Source organism: Triturus cristatus, chromosome 7, assembly GCF_964204655.1.
Source record: "Triturus cristatus chromosome 7, aTriCri1.1, whole genome shotgun sequence".
In the NCBI taxonomy this organism is placed as follows: domain Eukaryota; kingdom Metazoa; phylum Chordata; class Amphibia; order Caudata; family Salamandridae; genus Triturus; species Triturus cristatus.
The window spans coordinates 1,574,320,663-1,574,340,169 of NC_140590.1; the positions used below are offsets into that span (position 1 = coordinate 1,574,320,663).

At 49.2% G+C, this 19,507-nt stretch overlaps 1 protein-coding gene across 8 annotated transcripts in view; it reads right to left on the minus strand.

Annotated features, from left to right (window-relative positions):
• Positions 1-19,507, minus strand: part of ZMYND8 (zinc finger MYND-type containing 8) — a 420,239-nt gene that overhangs the window by 162,231 nt on the left and 238,501 nt on the right. For all 8 annotated transcript variants that reach the window (XR_014966854.1, XR_014966853.1, XR_014966852.1 and 5 more), the window contains one exon: positions 16,852-17,352. Coding sequence is in view for 5 of the 8 variants with exons in the window: in XM_085619413.1 (XP_085475539.1) it covers positions 16,852-17,352 (501 nt within the window). In the remaining 3 variants the exon portion in view is untranslated. The remainder of the gene's footprint in view (positions 1-16,851; positions 17,353-19,507) is intronic.

Consider the following 19,507-nt stretch of genomic DNA (forward strand, 5'->3'; position numbering starts at 1 on the left):
AGAAGATTTTTCATGAACAGTACCCCTGAGCGCCGGTAGGTGGCGTCAATCGGCTCTGGGTCCATCATCGGCTAGGCCGGAAGTGACGTCGTAGTACCTATATAGGCGCCACCAAGGCGCACTGATGTCAGTTAATTTTCACCACTTCCCACAGTAGAAGCGCAGAGCCATGAAGAACACTGACCACTGATATGTCTAAACTAGGGCCCTGCAAGGGGTTATCCCAGTCCATAGAAATCGGTTCACAGAGCAGGGAGGATGGGTGGGTTGGTAAGGAATCTGTGACTCATTATAGTCTCTACCAGATAAGGCGTTACCGAAGGTTAAGCAACTTGTTCATCTGATGGAGAGTTCTAGCTGCAGATTCCTTATCTTTTGAATACCAAGCAATACCATCCCTGGAGGAGGGTCTGCAAAAGTGACCGTTCCTGCGGACGGAACTGCCCAGGCAGTAGTGTTTGGCAAAAATGTGTATGGAAGCCCACATTGCTGCCTGACAGGTGTGCAGGACCAGAACTACGCGAGCGAATGCAGTTGTTGCAGCTTTAGCTCTGCTGGAATGAGCTCACAAGCCCTCAAGAGGTTGCTTATTGGCCAGTGCGTAGCAGATTTTGACGCAGAGCATGACATCTGTTAATGGTCCATTTTTACACCGCGCCCGACCTTTATTTGCACGAACATACCCCATGAAGAATTGGTCGTCCCCCTAGAACTCCTGTGAGTGGGCAAGGTAGAACAACAACGCTCTTTTTGGGTCCTGACGGTGGGGTCGCTCCTTTTCTTTAGAGGGATATGGAGGAGCATGAAAGATAGGCAAGGAGATAGATTGGCATACATGAAAAGGAGAGACCACTTTTGGTAGAAAGCAGGTCACTGTGCAAAGCACCACTTTGTCCGAACAGACATAGGAAAGGAGGCCTAGATAAGGCCTGCAGCTCACTTACTCTATGGGCAGATTTAATAGCCACAAGGAAAGCTTTTCGAGGTAAGAAGCCCGAGGGGACAATTGTGTAAAGGCTTGGAAGGAGCACACATCAAAAAATTAAGTAGGGGATTTGCATAAAGAGGGTTGATAGGGCAAGCGCAAAAAAGCAGAAATGGCAGATAGACAGCCCTTAAGGGTGTCCAGAGCAAAGCCCTACTGGACAAGAGATAGGATGAAAAGCTGAACATCAGAAAGAGGGGCAGAAAGATGACCAATGGATTTTTCTGCACACCATGCCACAATTATTTTCCAACAGCAGGCATACACCGTCTTGTTGGAGGGACGCCTAACTGCCAAGATGACATTACAGACTTTGGGAAAGGGCAAAAGCTGTGAACTGTCGCCTTTCCATCTCAACGCGAGGAGGAGGAGAGTGGACACGTTCGGGTGGAGAACCCTCCCTTGCTGCTGTGACAGAAGATATTTCCGATGGGGCAGCCTGATCGGAGATCAATGGGCATGCTCAGTAGCACGGGATAACAGAGTCTTCGTGCCCAGTCCGGAGCCACATGGATGACTTGGGCCCGGTCATTCTTGATCTTCTTGAGAACTCTGGGCAGGAGTGGTAAGGGCGAAAAGGTGTACAGGAAGCCTGAGCTCCGCTCTAGACAAAAAGAGTCTCAGAGGGAGTGCTGCCTTGGGAACTCCAGCACGCAAAACTGCTGACATTGCACATTCTTGGCAGAGGCGAACAGATCTAACAAAGGATCTCCCACTGCTCAAAGCGACCTTGCGTTAACTTCGTATGTTAACTCCATTCATGATCCGCTGGGCATCTTCGGCTAAATTCGTCCGTTCTGGTGTACAGAGAACATGCCAGGTGTTGAGCCACCAGTGATATGCCCTGCTGTTCCAGCCATGTCCAGAGACCCAGGGCCTCCTGACAAAGAGTCTGCTTCCCATCCCTACCCCGTTTGTTGCAGTACCAAATGGCTGTGGTGTTGTCGGATCACACAGAGCTCCAGCATGTTGATGTGGAGTCCGGATTCTGCCGGAGACCAGAGTCCTCTGATCTCCACCTCTACCAGATGGATACCCCATCCCAATAGTGACGAATCTGTCACTACCATGCTATCTGGTTGTGGAAGGTAGTGGGGTCTGCCTCTGACCCAATCGTAGTTCGTTAGCCACCATTGCAGATTGTTCACATTCCCTCTAACATGTGGACCAGTTTGGAGAGATTCCCCTGATGCAGTGCCCACTGGAACTTCAGGTCCCACTGCAGAGCCTGCCTATACCATCTGGCATGTGTCACTAGCAGGATGCAGAAGGCCATGAGGCCCAGCAGCATCAGTTAGTCTCTAACCAAAACCCAGGATAGAGGATAAAATATTGCCATCATAGTCTGATTATCCTAGACTCACCGCTCTGGAGGATAAGCCCGAAACTGCACTCTGTCTAAACAGCACAGATGAAAGGGAGCATCTGAGACGGAGTCAGGTAGGACTTTGGCACTTTTATAGTGAACCCCAGCGAGTGCAGAAGGTTCGTCGAAGTCTGGAGGTGGGAGGCAATAGCCTGGGGCGAGCCCGCCTTCACCAGCCAGTCATCGAGATTGGGAAAGACTGGTACCCCTGACCTCCGCAGATGAGCTGCAACCACCGCCATCACTTTGGTGAACACCCGAGGGGCGCTGGTAAGACCAAAATTAACCACGGTGAACTGAAAGTGCTCATGGCCTACCATAAACCTCAGATAGCGCCGGCAAGCAGTACGGGAATATAAAAATAAGCATACTGCAAGTCCATCGCTACCATCCAGTCTCCCGGGTCCAGGGCAGACAAGACCTGAGCCCAACGTGAGCATTTTGAATTTCTTCTTTTTGAGGATGAGATTTATATTTTAGGGATGGAGCTAGGATGAATGCCCTTGTACTTTCTGAGAACCAGAAAGAAGCAGGAATAACAACCACATCCTGCTTCTGGCACTGGAACCTTCTCTATGGCACCCTTGGCCAAGAGAGCTGTGACCTCTCCGCGGAGAACAGGCAGATGATCCTCCGTCAGCTGGTTGTGAGATGATGGCATGGGGGGGGAGGGTAGTCTCAAAGGTCCCCTTTGGACTATCTTCAAAACCCACCTGTCCGATGTTATAGACTGACATTGGGGCAGGTGATGGCAAATTCTGTCGCCAACTCGCTACCCATGGTGGAAAAGGGGTAGACTAGGAAGGTTTGGAGGCTGTTGCAGTAGGGGGGGCATGGCGGACTGACCAGACCACTGGCCATCTGACCCATGAGGTCTATGGGTACCACACCCTCGGCCAAGCAGAGTCTAGGTAACCTGTGTGGCACAGTTAGTGGTTGGAAATTGGTGCAGCAGGAAGTCCCTTCCGTAGCCACAAAAGGAGCAAGGCAGATTGAGTTGGGCATGGGGCAGTAGACAGGCCTAGGGACCTGGCCGTAGCATGAGAATTTTTTTTTTAATTTAATTTGTTTTTGTTCTTTCACACCAACCAAAGACCGGTACATACAATATATAGTCACTGTGAGAAATACCCCTTCCAATGTAGACATGCCTTTCACATAATGCCATTCACCCCTTGGCAAAATGGGGGTCCATGCGAAAAACAATCATTATACATTTCCTGGAAATAATGAAAGGTCAAGTTATGCATCGGGTGCAAGCCAACAGTGTACAGGGAGCGGGGATGGAGAGATCCAGAACCTTACCCCTAAGTGGGAGAAGCCAGTACCCCCACCGTCAACTGGGCCATCAGTGCCTGTCTGTCCCTCCGGAGTTCCCCCGTTGGTGAGATGCAGATGTCCCCTCTGTATCTATTCCATTTCCCCCACTTCTGGTCCCACTTTTTGGGGCAGCCCCTACTCTTGAATACTGATTTTTCAGCCACCATGACAGTATCCATGTCTTTTGCCCAGTCAGCCAGGCGCGGAAATTGTGGCCACCCACCCCAGTGTTGTGCAACATTCCGCTTCGCTATAATAAAACCCATAGAGGCCCATGGCTGTTCAGCCTGCGGGAGATCAGACGCCCCCCATATGTTAAGTAGGCACAATTGGGGTGACAGTTCAAGGGATTTACCTCCTGCTCTCCCAAGCTGGCGGGCGACTTTCACCCAGTAGTCATGTATGTGTGGGTAGTCCCAAAGAATATGGAAAAAAGTACCCTCCTGAGTGCAATGTCGGAGGCAGAGTGGATCGGGGCGCCTACCCAGCCGGAACAGGAGTTTGGCATCAAAATATGCCCGGTGAAGGGTCGAGTTGCGCATAGGGATGGCTATTTCTCAGGGAGAGGCTAGAGCGTCCCGCCACATGTCATCCTCTATTTCACCCAGATCTTTTTCCCACCCCTCCCTAAGTTTCAACATCGGGTAGGGGCGATTGTTGACCAACTTCTTGTAGGTGAGCGAGATGGCCTTACGGTCCATGGGATCCAGCAACAGGCGGTCCTCCAGAGGGGACGAATCGGGGAGAGGACCATCTTGAGGCAGGCCTGAGGACACCGCTTGAGTAATCTGCAAGTACCTGAACATCTCCAATGGAGCCAGTTGATATTTAGCTTGGAGCTCCGGGAACGATGCCAGCCTCCCCTGAACCCAGATACCTCTGATCGTGGAGATTCCGAGCAAGTCCCACATATCGAACCCCGGACAGGTGCTGAGATGACCTAAAATATCGGGCTTCCACGGGGGAGTAGCCTTCGTCAGGTGCCCACGCCATCCTAATTTTCTAGTGACTTCATGCCGGACCTCAACCGTGCGTGCCGTGGGACCTGTCAAGTTAAGTTTGCGGGGATTGGTGTATAGTGCTCTGTTGTAACCGCCCTGTCCCAGGAACCAGTGATCAATGCGGAAATTAGGCTCATCGCGGGACTCAAACACCCAGCGATTGACCACCACCAATTGGGACGCCTGGTAATACAGTCTAAGATCCGGTAGAGCAATGCCCCCATCATACCAACACATGGTAAGTTTGGACATTGCGGCGTGCGGCCCTCCCAGAGCAGTCCCCGCAATATTCCATCGATCTGAGAGAAGTAAGAATCTGGGATCGGGTTAGGGGTGTTCTGTAGAGCATAGAGAAAGCGCAGGAGCACAAGCATTTTGAAAAGGGACGCGCGGCCGAGGAGAGTTAACGGGAGAGAGCGCCAATGCACAACGTCAGATTTGAAGCGCTGAAGAGGTCCGAGTAAGTTGAATTAGAAAAAGAGATCAGGGTCAGGAGTGACGAAAATGCCCAAGTACCGAAAACCCCGAGGTGCCACTGGGATAGTAAATCCCAGAGGATTCGCTGGGGGGAACCCCATAGCGCATACATCTGGGACTTAGACCAATTTATTTGGTATCCAGAGTGAGCGCCGAATATGTGAAAGATGTGTAGCACCCGTCGCAGTGACCGTGCAGGGGAGGCCAGGTATAAGAGGATATCATCGGCGCACAGAGAGATACGGTCTTCGTGATATTCCGTCCACTTAAGTCCCCGTATCTCTGGATCACCTCGGACCCACACCGCGAGCGGCTCCAAGACAAGGGCAAAAAGCAGTGGCGATAGGGGCTAGCCTTGTCTCGTGCCGCAATGAAGCGAGAAAGTGGCGGAGCGATGATTATTGACAACAACGTGAGCCATAGGGTATGTATACCGTAGCCGAATCCAGCAAATGAATTTAGGTTCAAGCCCAAACGGGCCAGAATGGTGAAAAGAAAATCCCATTCGATGGTGTCAAACGCCATCGAGGCGTCCATCGATAAAAGAATCGCGTCTTCCTCGATGGTGTGAAGCCTGCCGAAGACCCCATGAACCGGGAGTAAATTCCGAGCCGTATTCCTCTCTGGCATAAACCCGGACTGATCGGGATGGACCAAGTCAGCGATAAAGTGGAGAAGACGGTTCGCAAGAAGTTTGGCCAGAGTGTTAGCCTCAACTGTCAACAGGGATATGAGGCGATACGATGTGCACTCCTCAAGAGGTTTGTTTGGCTTATGAATGACCACTATAGCGGCAGTACGGATCTCTTCGGGTAGCACACCTGACTCAAAACATTCAGTATATAGATTAAGCAAATGGGGAGCCAATAGCGTTGACATGGGCTTAAATAGCTCAATGGGAAGCCCGTTAGGGCCCATAGCCTTCCCAGAGCGAACATCCTGTATGGCCTTCTGAACCTCCGTTACTGTAATGTCTGCCTCCAAGGTCTCTCTGTCCTGTGATGAAATAGTAGGGATATCGAGCATAGCCAGAAGAGCAGGAGGTAGGGAGACCTGAGAATTGGGGGAGCCAGTGTATACCTCCTCGTAGTGACTAGCAAATATGTCGACTAAGCATTGGGGGTCAGTAATTAGGGTACCCTCCGGGGTTGCAATTGCATGGACCCATCTAGTGGCCTGTTCCCTCCGCTCCAGCCACGCCAAAAGTTTACCCGTCCATTCCCCCTGCTCGTAAATCCTGTGTCGAGAGGCTAGCGAACGCGCCGCCCCCGCCTCAAAGAGAAGCTGTTGATAGTCCTGTCTCTTGAGTGTCAGACATGGCGTAGAGCGAGGTCCGGGTCCCGGGAGACCAGCTTATCCAAACTCGAGACCTCAGCTGCTAATTCCTCTTAGTCCGCTCCGTCCTGTGTCCCACCATGAGTGATAAAGCCCTGCCCTTAATGACCGCTCCGAAGGCCCCCCACAGCGCCCCTGCGGAGTCGACTGAACCAACATTTTCTGCGAAATAAAATACAGCCTCCTTGCGGAGGGCATCTCTGATGTGCGGAATTTTCAGCGCCCAGGGGTGTATGGAAATAGAGCAAGGGCGTCCCCCAGTGAGAGAGCCCAGAGTCGCCAGGACGGGGGAGTGGTTGGAGATACCACGAGCCAGGCAACCGGACCTTGTGTAAAGCCGAACATCCTGGGCATGAGTGAATAGATAGTCTATCCTCGACTGACTACCGTGCACCCCGGATTGGAACGTGAAGCGAGTGTATGATGGGTTAAACCACAGCTAGATAGCCACCACCCCCAGAGCATTAGCAAATTCGGACAAGTGTGAACCTCTCGGCGGGTAACCTCGGGGAGGGAGGCAGTCCAGAGAACCGTCCAGCGTGAGATTTAAGTCCACACCCAACACCAACACCCTGAGTGGCAGGTCCAGCAACAGGGTCTCTATGTCATGCAGCGCTGAGAGCTGCAGTCCGGGGGGGGAGCGTAAACAGACAGCATTGACAACACGCCCTTCCCAGGTGCCCGAAACTGCACCATATCTGCCCTGGGGGTCAGTCCAGGAGTTATGAATGATGTTGGGGCAGCCCTTTCGAAGTAGGATCCCCACCACCCTGGAGCCTGAAGTGAAGCCAGAATGAGCCACCATTTTGTACCCTTTCCTATTCAGGGCGCCACAGGAGTTACCAATCAGGTGTGTCTTTTGCAGTAACACCAGGTCAAGCTCGTTACGCTTAGAGTACTGCAATACAATGCCTCTCTTAATTTTATCGCCCAATCCATTAACATTCCAAGTGGGCAAATTAAGTATCTGACCACGTGTCATCACGTCCAACTAGTGGGAACTAAGTAATGTCGGATAGTCAAGCATGGGTATGTGAAGCCGGGGTGGGAGCCCCATGTGCCAATGGCAAGTGAATGGAGTAAGATAATGGAGAAGTGGACAATATCGTGTACCAGTGTAAAACAAAAAAAAGACAAAAACAACTGGCATACCTGCAAGAAAAACAATACCAAGAACACTGCGGCCAGCGGGGTAAAGTCAATCACCCAGTCCGTCATCATTTGCTTTCGAGACCCCTTGGAGGAAACATGCCTAAACAAAAACAATACTAAAAATTACACCCCAAAACTCTCCCCCCCCCCCCCCCTCCCCAACGTGTACTCCCCACCTCCCCCGCTCTGCCTCCCTGCTTGGCGGTAACACAACCTCCTGCCCCCCAAACTAGCAGAGTGCCTATCGCTCACCCTTCCAAGAGCTCACTGGACCGTATGGCCAAACCTAGCAACCCACCCCAAAGAATCTATATCTGCCCCAATGGTGAAACAGAACAGCCATTACATATTTGCATCAAAAACACTGGCAAGGGCCAGGCATATGCCCCACAACCCCACACATGGTCTGTGGGAGGACAGGTATGAGTTCCAGACCACAACAACAGCTAGGACAGTCTCACTTCGGATGACACCCATCTGATGCAGTATGAGCAGTTAAGTCAAACCCCGGTGGTCACCGTCCAACCAGAGTTAGTGCCCCCTCCCAAGGAAAGCATACACACCAGTCAGTCGGCACCACCTGCAGATTTAGTCAGGTCCGATCGTGGCGAGCCTCCACCAGAAGCCTGGGTATCATCGTTCATTCCCGCACCCCGGGACTGGCGGCCACGTCGGCCCGCCTTTCCCCATCCCTCCAGGCAGTCCCAGGTCTCTGCCAGAGTGGTGAAAAACCAGGATTTCCCTCTGCTTCCACCCTCAACTTGGCCGGGAACATCGTCGCATACTTCACATCCTTGTCACGAAGCGCTTTCCTAACTTCCAGGAAGCTTCGTAGTTGCCGTTGCACCTTGAGGGTGAAGTCGAGAAAGAAGGTGATGCGGCTGTTTTGGAATTCCACTGGCGGGGTGGAGCGGGCACATTGCAGGATAACATCCCGGTCGCGGAAGTTGAAAATCAGGGCGAGGAGCGGTCGTGGGGAGGCTCCAGGCTGTGGTCAGCCATCAGGCACCCAGTGCGCCCGCTCCACCGAGAAGTTAGAGAGCCCACGCGGTTTGAGGTAGTTGGTGATCAAGTCTTCCACGAAGAGGTCCGCGGACGGCCCCTCCGCGTGTTTCGGCACATCTTTTCTACAGCCGCTGTTGCACTGGGAGCGTCCTTCATATTCGTCAAGCTGCGCCTCGAGTTTAGCGGCATGTGTTTGCAGGTCTTCCACCTTCCTCTGCAATTCGGATGCATCTTCTACCAGGGAGGTGGCCTTAATTTCAACGTCCTTGAGTCGGGAGTTCATATTTTGCATGTCTCCCTGATGAGCGACACCTCGGTGGAGACAGAGTCGATCTGTGATTCCAAGGACGTGCAGACGGTAGTGATAGCGTCGAGAATGTCTTGCAATGTCGGGTTCGTGTTCTTCCCTCCGGAATCAGGTTTGTCGAGAGTGGCAGGCCCACCCTTTAGGGCTCGAGCCGGAACCCCCGTCCCAGGGAAATTTAGTCAAATTGGCCTGGAGGGCCGCCCTGGAGCCATGACCCCCCACCACGACGGATGTAGGACTCTCCCGTCGAGCTCTGCTGCAATGGACACAGAGGCCGAGATAAGGAAGCAGGGGAGAAAGGCTCTGGTATCCTCCCAATGCACCGGATAGTTTGCGGGGGACCAGGGCGGTATAACCGGTGTGCACTAAAGCGACCTCTCCGCCCCAGAACGTTCTTCAGGCCAGCGCAAGGCCACACGGGGTGTGTGCCAGAGCCCTGCACCAGTGGCAGTAGCAAGGGAGAGAGAGGGCCGGGTAGCAGCAGCCGGTCGACAGCAAGCGGTGGTAATGGCTGTCAGTTACGCAAGGCCACAGCGGGAGGTCACAATTGAACTTAGGAGTTTCCACAGCCTCCGTAGTTATGCCCCGGTCACTTCATGTAGCATCTGCCCATGATGATCTTCTAGCGCTGGCAGCAGCCAGACTTTAAAGGGGCCGGAGGATAGGGACAGAGATATGCCGCCAGTCACCGCGGCGTCGCGGTTCCGTAGTAGCAGAGTCTCAGGTACTTAAGGTAATATAGGGCCCCCCGGGAGACCTAAAGCGTGGGGTGTTGATATGGCATACACCGACCAGCACAGGGGCGGACACCCTCCTCTCCCGCCTGCTCCCCGTCCACAGTCTGCAACGCCAGAGGCCGCCGCCGACACCTCCGTTAATATTGCGGGGATGTACTTGCCAGTCTCCTCCGGTCCCCGATCCGCCACGGCTCAGGGACACCAACGGCGTCACACACCGCCTCTCGGAGACCGCGACGGCGAGCAACAGCCAAAGTCCGGGTTTACCCGCTCGTTGTAGCGGGGTGTTGCACTGCAGCTCTCAGCCCTCCAGCTGCTTGGGTGATCACTGGCGCCGAGCCCGCCCACAGTCGATAGGCCGCACGGCAGCTCCCGGGGCCTCGAACAGCCCGATAACGCAGGTCGCACAGCCGGTCACTCGCTGCTCCGCCGGGTTCACAAAAGATTGGCTGGCCCTTCCGGAGGTAGCTTGAAACAGTTACGCTACGATTTGGGGACAGATAAGCAGATATTTCTATGGATGTACGGTCTGTTGGCGGAGCCAAGCAACTAGGCGGCCATCTTCGCGCTCGGCTTGGCCACGCCCCAGCATGAGAATTCTTAAAGTGCTCGAGCACCGAATCTAAATGGTCTCCAAAGAGACGGGTGCCATCGAAGGGCAAGTCCATAAGAAAAGCCAGACGTTCTCAGCCAAGAGTGGAGCCTAAGGGCCACTGTTGTGGAAACTGCTCTGCCTAGCGAGTCGTTTGTGTCAAGTCTGCATCATATAGTGAACTTTGCCGCATCTCTCCCATCAGTGTCAGCTTAGGAGAGTACAGCCAGGGCGTCCTCCGGGACCTATGGCAGCACTTGCTCAACCGTATCCCACAAAGTATGGGAACAGCGGCCCAAAAGACTTGCAGTGTTCACAGACTGCAATGCCAGGCGGGCAGAAGAAACATCTTCTTTCCAAATGAGTCCAGCCTCTTGGATTCCCTATCCGGGGGAGGAGTAGGGGAAGCGCCTTGGAGGTGGAGGCTTGGACCACCAAGCTCTCAGGGATAGGGAGTTGCGTGAGGAAGTTTGGGTCCCCAGGTGCGGGTGATGGCGGTGGGCAATCCACCTATTCACAAGAGCCCCTGTGCTGGGTTTGGACCAAGTACCCATCAGGACGTTAGTGGGGTTGTCATTGAATGGGAGTAAGGGTTACGATGTGGAGACTCCCGGTTGCAGCATCTGTCAAGAGATTAGCCTTGACTGCCAGTATGGATAGCTGAAGGTCGAGGACCTCAACCACCCTTTGCACAACCACTGCCTAAGAAGCTCCCTCCCCCGTATCCACAGTAGGGGGAGAAAGTAGACCAGCCTCTGGAGATGTATCCAGGCCGCTTGCTCACGCAGGTCCTCACACCGGCCCCCACTTTCTTCTTCCTCATAGGGCTGATATTCTAAAGGGTCCAGTAACCTCGCCCAATCTTCTGAAAGGCCTATCCGATGAAAATAAGGCTCAGGTTGTGAGAAGGCAATGCTTCTGCCGGCGTCTAAGTGGGCACTGTGCGATGCCCATTCTACTCCGTTGTCTGAGTAGGGGAGGACAGTGGGGATGGCGCCGGGGAAGATCGAAATGCACAACGGCATCGGTCCAGATCCAGGAATGGATCTCTAGGGGCCCACCAGAGCCGAGGCCGGAGCCGGAGGTGTGGAACCAAAAGGGGCCCCATCAAACCTCCCGGGGCCCGAACGTGCGTCGATGGGGTCGGGCCACCGAGATATGAGCCGCACCGGCCTTGGGAAGTTCAGGTAAGCGCAGAGTCGGGCCAGGCTCAGGTTCTAGGAACGAGACCTAGTACACAGAGGCTCTCGTCTCGCCGGCCGACAGACGAGAAGTCGATGAGTGCTTCGACTTCTTGCTCTTCTTTTTCTGGCTCGTACCAGAGTGACCTGAGGACTTCAAATGCGATGAAGAGGACTTCGAGCTCCGCAAAGATCCCGTGACATTTCCCTCGTCCAGGACCTCGACTTTCATGCAGTTGCATGCCAGGCTGCTTCAGGGACCATTCCCACAAAGCCTTCGGGGGCCATGGCCTGACAATCGGAACACCATTTGGTGTCATAGTTGCGCTCCAGACAGCAAAGTCACACAAGGTGTGGGTCCGTCACTGACATCGGTCATGAGAGGAGCCACAGGGCTTAAAACACAACTCGCACAAAGATCCTCAACAAACCAATAGGTAAACCTCAAAAATAGTCAACAGAATGAAAAATGCTTGTCAAAAAATGACAGAGGGGTCTCTGGATCAGTGTTGGCTGGCGTAGAAAGAAAAGAACTGACATCTGTACACCCGGGTGGTGCCAATATAGGTATCGCAACATCACTTACCGAGCAATGATGCCAACCACAGCTGCGAAGCCGATCGATGCCACATACCGGCGCGCAGGGGTATTACTCTCATAAAATCTTCCAGATCCAGTCGGACGAAATTCAAAAGATAAGGAATCTGCGGCTAGAAGTCTATCAGATATTGCTGTGAAAGATTGCCAGCAGAGACTCCCATGTGATGTATTTAGGTCCTCCAGAAGCCAGTGAGCAGATGAGATGGCAAATGTAAATGGCTGAGGTGGGTATCAGCGCTATGTGATGGTAACTAGCAGGAGGAGAGTAGCAGAACAAAAAAAAAACCTATCTGGTGCACTCCACGGAAGAAACACGCAGGTGGCCTGATGCCAGAGGGAGATATGACCAGCTTGCGGGAGGTGCATCTGATGAAGGGAAATGATTAGCAAGGAGATAGAGGACTCCTACTGGTAACCAGCAATGGCTTACTTGGGGCCAGAGCAGGGATTGATCCACATCAGCCCAGAGTCTACCTTGATGCAGAAGTCCTGCTGACAGTCTCAGTGGAGAATATGAGGAGGAGAGATGTGAGCACCGCTGCACAGGTAAGCAGCATGGCGGGATGAAAGCAGGGTCAGACTCAGGCCAAAAGGAGAGTAAAGAATAACCACCTCTAAGAAGCTCAGGTGTGTGATCGGGTGGGGAAGAGTTTGGTGGCCTAGTGGCAGGGTCCAGCATACTGAACCAGGCTGGTACAGGAATGGGGTGGCCTGCTCACACCTGCAGTCGTGTGTTGATAAGTGAAACACAAAGGCAGCAAACAGTGGTGTACGTCTTCATATGGGATATCAAACAATAAGAGAAACTTTATGCTGAGATGAGCTGGGGACCATGAGGGCTTGAGCAGGGCCCGGTGGTATCAGGCAATGCTGGTTGTCACAGTGACGTGTTGTCATGGCGGATGAGTTTTGAAATGTATGGCAGTTGGAGGAGTGCTGGAGTTGAGAATGACGCCAAGGCATGCTCTCCAAATAAACTTGGATTTAACTTCAATCTGGAGTCAGTATCTGCTAGTGTGACTGCCTGAATACAGTGAGACTGACCACTAACCATCCACCCCCTACCTCACGAAAATCTCCACTGGTGGTCTAGTACATGAGCTCACTAAAATGCAGTGGTGTAAGGGAATGCAGAAACAGTGTCTTTCACTGAAAAAGATGGACATGGCTATTTTGAGGGCAATGTGAAATACAAGGAGGATAGTGTTCCTAATCCTCATGCTGACCAACCCTTGAAGAACTCTTGAAAACAGACTAGTAAAACATTTGAAAACACAGGTAAGGGGCAAGTCATCCAAGCACCAACAAGCACACAAGATCCTGCAGTATTCATCAAGTAGTTTGAAGGCAACATTATACAACCCTTGAGAGGGAAGCAGGGCAGACAGACTTATCTGGGGGTTTCTCTGTATGCGCTTCCTTGAAATTTCCATTGCACTAGGAGGGTATATCGGACTATGCTTGGTGATAAACTGTTAGACCTGTAGTAGCAGGGGCCAAACTATGTTGTCCTTTAATCTGGAAAAAACTTTGTTCTCAAAGAATCTCCTGTGTTTACTGAATTACGCTTTCACACTGGCAGGCACGACAAAGAAGCTACTCAAAACAAGCATTTGCAATGGAATCGGTCTCGCATTTTTTAAAGTTAATGCTATTGGTGCTGTAAATGACAATGCGTTGTACTTTTGTTTTTTGTTTTCAGTGGAGTGATCATATTTGCATAGCGCTATTGCCATTCATATGACCTTGCAGCACAGAAGGACCAGAAAATGGGAAATCGTTTACAAGGGAGGGGAGGTGGAAAATAAATGACACCAATGGAAAAATGATTAAAACCAGGCTTTTAATTAAAGTCCTATGACAGTGTCGGCATATGTATTAGTTATACAGTGCCGGCTAGAGAGGTTCTTATAACTGGCCATGGAATCACACTCTGGCAGCGAGAATTGCAGTACCTGTAATTTCAGATGAAGGTCAAACACAACTAAAATATAATACCACTGAAAGCAGCACAACTGACTGCACTGTGCATGACTAACCAGAGAACATCCTGTTGCTGGGCATTACCTGGTGAGTAGGAAATGATGTCCAACTTTCTAAAAGCAACGAGCCTGGTCAAATGACCCCTTAATGTTCAATCAACCCCAGACCACGACTGTACAGCCAATTACTAGCAAAAGGGTGCCCTTTTTTATTAATAAAAACGTAGTGTTTATTTGGGCCGTGCCCAGACAGTGACTCAGTTCTTTATAGACCCGGGTACCTATGCAAAGTTGAACAAAGGCCCCTGCCTCACCACAGTGAGCAGGCATTTAACTGCTTCTTTAACTACCTATTGGTTGCATCACTGTGAGATGGTACAAGCTGTTCAGCACCAGCAAGCGAGAGTTCTGAAGGGCATTTCGGGCGTTTTTCAGATTATATAGCAGTATTTGGAGCCGGCAGATGAAAGGCATAACAATTTAACTGGTAAGCAAGCAGTGGGGCAGAGCAAGCACAAAGCTTTCCATTATCATACAAAATGGGGACTGAAGGTATTGACTTTCCTCCTGCAACCTTCATAATCGGAGTAATTGCCCTGGTTCACTTATCTGGGCAAAATATTTAACATGGAAGACAGATTGAATATTTGTGACGTTGTCGTCTAAAAGAAATTCCACAATGCGGACGGCGTGTCAAAAAAACTGCATTTTGGGAACATTTGAGCAGTGACATTAACGTTTCAACCCTAAAATGGAGATAGGGAAAGGCACAGTGAGGATGCACATGTGAGTTGCCAGCCCATAAACACGATGATCCAAAGCATATGTGCATACAGTAAACTCAATAAAACAGACTGAATAACCATTTCTCCTTAGTCATGCCATTTTCTTGTAATGATCCATGGTCATAAGCCAGCTGCTAAAGAGCATATGGTGAATAAACACACAGCTCTGCCCCCTAGCAGCACCCCTTGCACACCTGCTACACAACACTGAGAGCAAACATGCTGGGATAATACTGCAATGCCGTTTAATGTTACCAAATGATATGGCCACACAACTTGGGCTTAAAATGTAAAACAAGCAGCGAAGGTAGGCAAGCAAGTAAAAACAGCGACTGGTTGAAAGCAACATAAAACATGCTGGGATAATACTGCAATGCCGTATAATGTTACCAAATGATATGGCCACTCGATTGGAGGTTAAAATGTAAAACAAGCAGCGATGGGCCATAAGCAAAGCCTAAAATGAAGATAAGGAAAGGCATGGTGCCGTACACACGTTGCTCGAAAGTTTGTGTGCATACAGCAAACTCAATAAAACAGACTTAATACCATTTCCCCTCAGTCATGCCATTTTTTTGTAATGATCCATGGTCATAAGATGGCTGCTAAAGAGCATACGGTGCATATAAACACAGCTCTGACCCCTTCTAGTGCCCCACACATACCCACAACACTGAAAGCATATATGCTGGGATAATACTGCGATGCTGTATAATGTTGCCAAATGATATGGTTGCGCGACTTTGGGCTACAATGTAAATCAAGCAGCGATGGGAGGGAAGCAAGTGTGGCCGGAGAGCACCAGCCAGCAGAACATAGGCTCAGCTCCTGAGCTGATGCACCAGCATCTGGCTCTGTAGCTGCTTCTCCAGGGTGGACGTGAAGCGGCAGGTAAAAGGAGCTCCATGAAAGACTGACTACAAAAAGCATCTTGTTTCAGGCACAGCCATTTTGTCATCACTATGGTGGGACCTTTGTCTCAAGCGTGCGCCATTTTCAAGTCAGTCAATATGTGTTTCACGTTTAGGTTTACAATTGAAGTATGAAACAAGTAACATGTTTTAGTAGGAACGCGTTGGTCAAATAGGTACGAGGATAATGCTATTATGAGTGCTTATAGACATCAAATGAGTGGTAGGAGGCTTACAAGTGATAGCTATTAAAACAAGCAGGGGGAGGAGCAGGCATCCACAGACTGAGGAGAGGGAGCGAGTGGCAGTACCAGGGGAGCCTGCAAGATCAGGGGGAAAAGACCCAACCCCGAAAGGGGCGCCGTGCTGAGCCAGGAAAACGCTTGTACAATTTTAAAAAATGAGTTCCTGAACAGAGAGTAAAATAGAAAGAGCGGAAGCCAACAAGTTTTGGGGCAATACTCCAGGGGAGTGCTTAACTTGGAAAAAGGATGGACTAGGAATCCAAATTATCCATTGGCAAGCACGGAATTTTGAAAGACCAACCAATTAGACAAATCCAAAGCATGGGATGTTTCAAACACACACAAACTACATACAACAGATCACCTGGCAGTGCTGTCTAGGTTTGACCTAAAGAACACTGATGCTTTCAGTTTGGGGACCTTTAAAGCATAAGTATCCTGGCCCGCCCGTGTGCTGCAACTATCATCTGTATACCACCAGCCACTACATTCATACCTTATCCAATTGTTGGAGCATTCATTAGGAGTTCATACTCCCAACCCACACTCCCTTTGCTGCCTGCAGCTCCCCTCCATTTGCAATCATCTGTGTAAGACTGACACCAGCACTATTGTCATTACCAAAAAAACTAAACTGTATGTGCTCATTAAGTAAAGAATTAATGTTTGCAGATCGATTGCTATTCCACCAATTAAAATATAATAACAATGCCCCCCCCCACCATCAGAAAGAACACCATAAATGGCATAAAAAAAATAGAGATAACACTAATGCTATACACCTTTTGCATTTCACAACTGCACATATCACACAAGTAACTTGTAAAAAGAATCAGAAAAAAATAGGACACAATGACATTAAAAACCTACCTTCTTGTTTAGGAGGTGCTTCTTTGCTCTCTTTCTTGATTTTCCTCCCTTCCCGTCCAGCAGGGTCTTCACCCAGGTCTATGACAAGTTCATTCTCAGAGTCTGAGTCCAGGCCAAGATGAACTGTAGGAGAGTCTGTCTCATCTTTACCTTTCAGCTTTTCTTTTACAGGCTGTGGCACACTTTTAACCTTTTCTGCAATCTCTTTTTCTGTATCTGTGCTAGGCTTTTCTTTTACAGGGGATTCCGCTTTATCCACAGGCGGAGTTGTGCATTTGATTTCATCTTTAACCTCTGTCTGAACAGGTTGCTTAACTTTTTTTTTCACTGTAGATTCTTTCTCTGTTTTGTTTTCTTTTTCTTCTCCATCATCTTGATCATTTTTTGATTTGTGTTCATCGTCACTAACGTATTCACTGTCACTTGAGTCTGATTTTTCAGTTTCCTCAGAATCACTGTGCTCTGCTGCTTTGTAGACATCATCAGAAATTTCATTTATTCCTAACCATGATAAAATAAAATGGAATCTCAATTTAAAAATGGTGTGCAATTTCAGATATCTTCAAAGCTTTCATCAAATTACTTAAACAATCATTTGGGCATTTTATGTCCCAGATTTGTTTCCCCGTCACTTACCCACACTTCTGCTAGTCTGAAGACTGACTTAGAATGGCTTTTCTACTTATTGACGAAGAATCAGTTATGGGAATGGGTAATTTCCCTACTATGTAACAAATGTGGCAAAGAAGAGTCAAACAATAACCTGATACTAATAATTGAAATGTTAAAACACTGAAAGTTTATCCAGGATAGGTTCAATTGTGATGTGCTGGATGAAAGTATATGAGAAAAAGTAATAGATTCAAATTTATACATGTGGCTACAGGTACATATGTATGTTCGGGGTGGTATACTGGATATGGGCAAGCTAGGTTTGTCTAAGTGAGGCTCTCCCACTTAACTTGCATGGTGTATATTCAGTGTTATTCTTTGCAGTCCCTCATTTACACAGCGAGATGTTATCCCAAGAAGGACCCTTACCAGTGTGCTTCGGCTGTCACAGATTTGTGGGACTTGTCGGGAGATCTGTACTGAGCATCAGAAAGTAAAATTGCTTTCATGGTCTGTTACACATTGTGGAATGAGGTTCATTTTACTCACTGCATATGTCCAAACACCAAACATAAGTAGTAACAGAATGAAACTAGATAAGTGTACTGCTAGTAGAAACATTTTCAGTCAGACATGGAAATCGGAAAAGCAATCCCCAATCAAAAGCTGGAACTTTCCTACCTGCCAGGCATCAATAATTAGTACCCATCCACCACTATATGTGGGGCATAACACCACATTTACATATGCAGAACTGAGCATTTCCACAAGTTAATCATGCATGACTTTCAGTAATGAGCAAATGAAAAAGGTAGTTAAAGATAGAGGGACTTATTTGCTCTAGAACTACATTCTATTAAGTATTAAATAAACAGAACTACAAAAATATAAAGTTACTTTGTCTTGATCTATAGAAAACGGTGGGTGTGCAAAAAACGAACCATTTCACGTAAGACAGCAAAAGCCAGTCTTACTTTTTATTTTAATTAAAATAAAGGTGCAAATAAAAAACAGCATGTTGGCTATGTTTGTAGCGGTTTGTATGGCTTACAGAACGCCATCCTGCTCTTTACAAGTAGTGCATATGTGCTTTGCTCGTTTAAGACAATAAAATACGCTTGTCATGCAGCTTCCAATAAACGTGTCTAAGACGTAGGTAAGTTCTTGTGGTTGTCCAATAGAGAAGACGGCGAGAGGTGGGTACAACACGTTAAATCGAACACGAGAAATGAGTGGAGCAACCAACAGACATGTGCAGGTGTTTGTAAAATACATGGAGACATAAACCTAGACTCCAGTACTCCAAGGAAAAAGTAGCTAAATTTACAAAGGACCTCCTACTTACCATTCTATCAAGGAATGAAAAGGAGAAAATGGAGAAGGAGCTAAACAACTCAAAAGTGCGAAAACCCTTAAAATGGGCTACCATCCAAGTTCATCACATGCCCCGGTAGTTAATCTGGGGAAACCATTGGTTGCATGCTATATGGGGTCAGGGATGAGGGAAAAATATCCCTAGATCTTAGGAGGGGCACTATAATGCTCAGCCATAAACACTACAAATTGCACAAGTGGTGCGTCTTGTATATTCCGACCTCTATATTAAATATTGTTATTTTAAACTTAGTGAAGGTCTTGGCCAATCGTCTATACATAATTATACATAAAATGATCCACTTAGATCAATCAGGATTCATAACCTTTTTTTTAATGGAGTTTTATATAGCGTGAACTTGACCCGAAGGTATCGGAGTGCTTTACTTGAGCACCAGTTGCATTACACAAGGACACAATACATTTTTATTAGGCACAGGGAGATTGACTGACTTGCCCAGAATCACAGGATGTCGAGTGCCATTGCCGAGACTCAAACCTGGTTCCCCAGATTTGAGATGGACCGCCCTAGCCACTAAGCCACATGGCTTAGGTCTATGCGACACAATCGCAGGCTATTAAACGGATGCCTACCAAGGGCACAGGAGATTAAAGTACTAGCAGTGATATTATTGCTAAGATACCAAAAAACACTTAACTGAAATGGCTT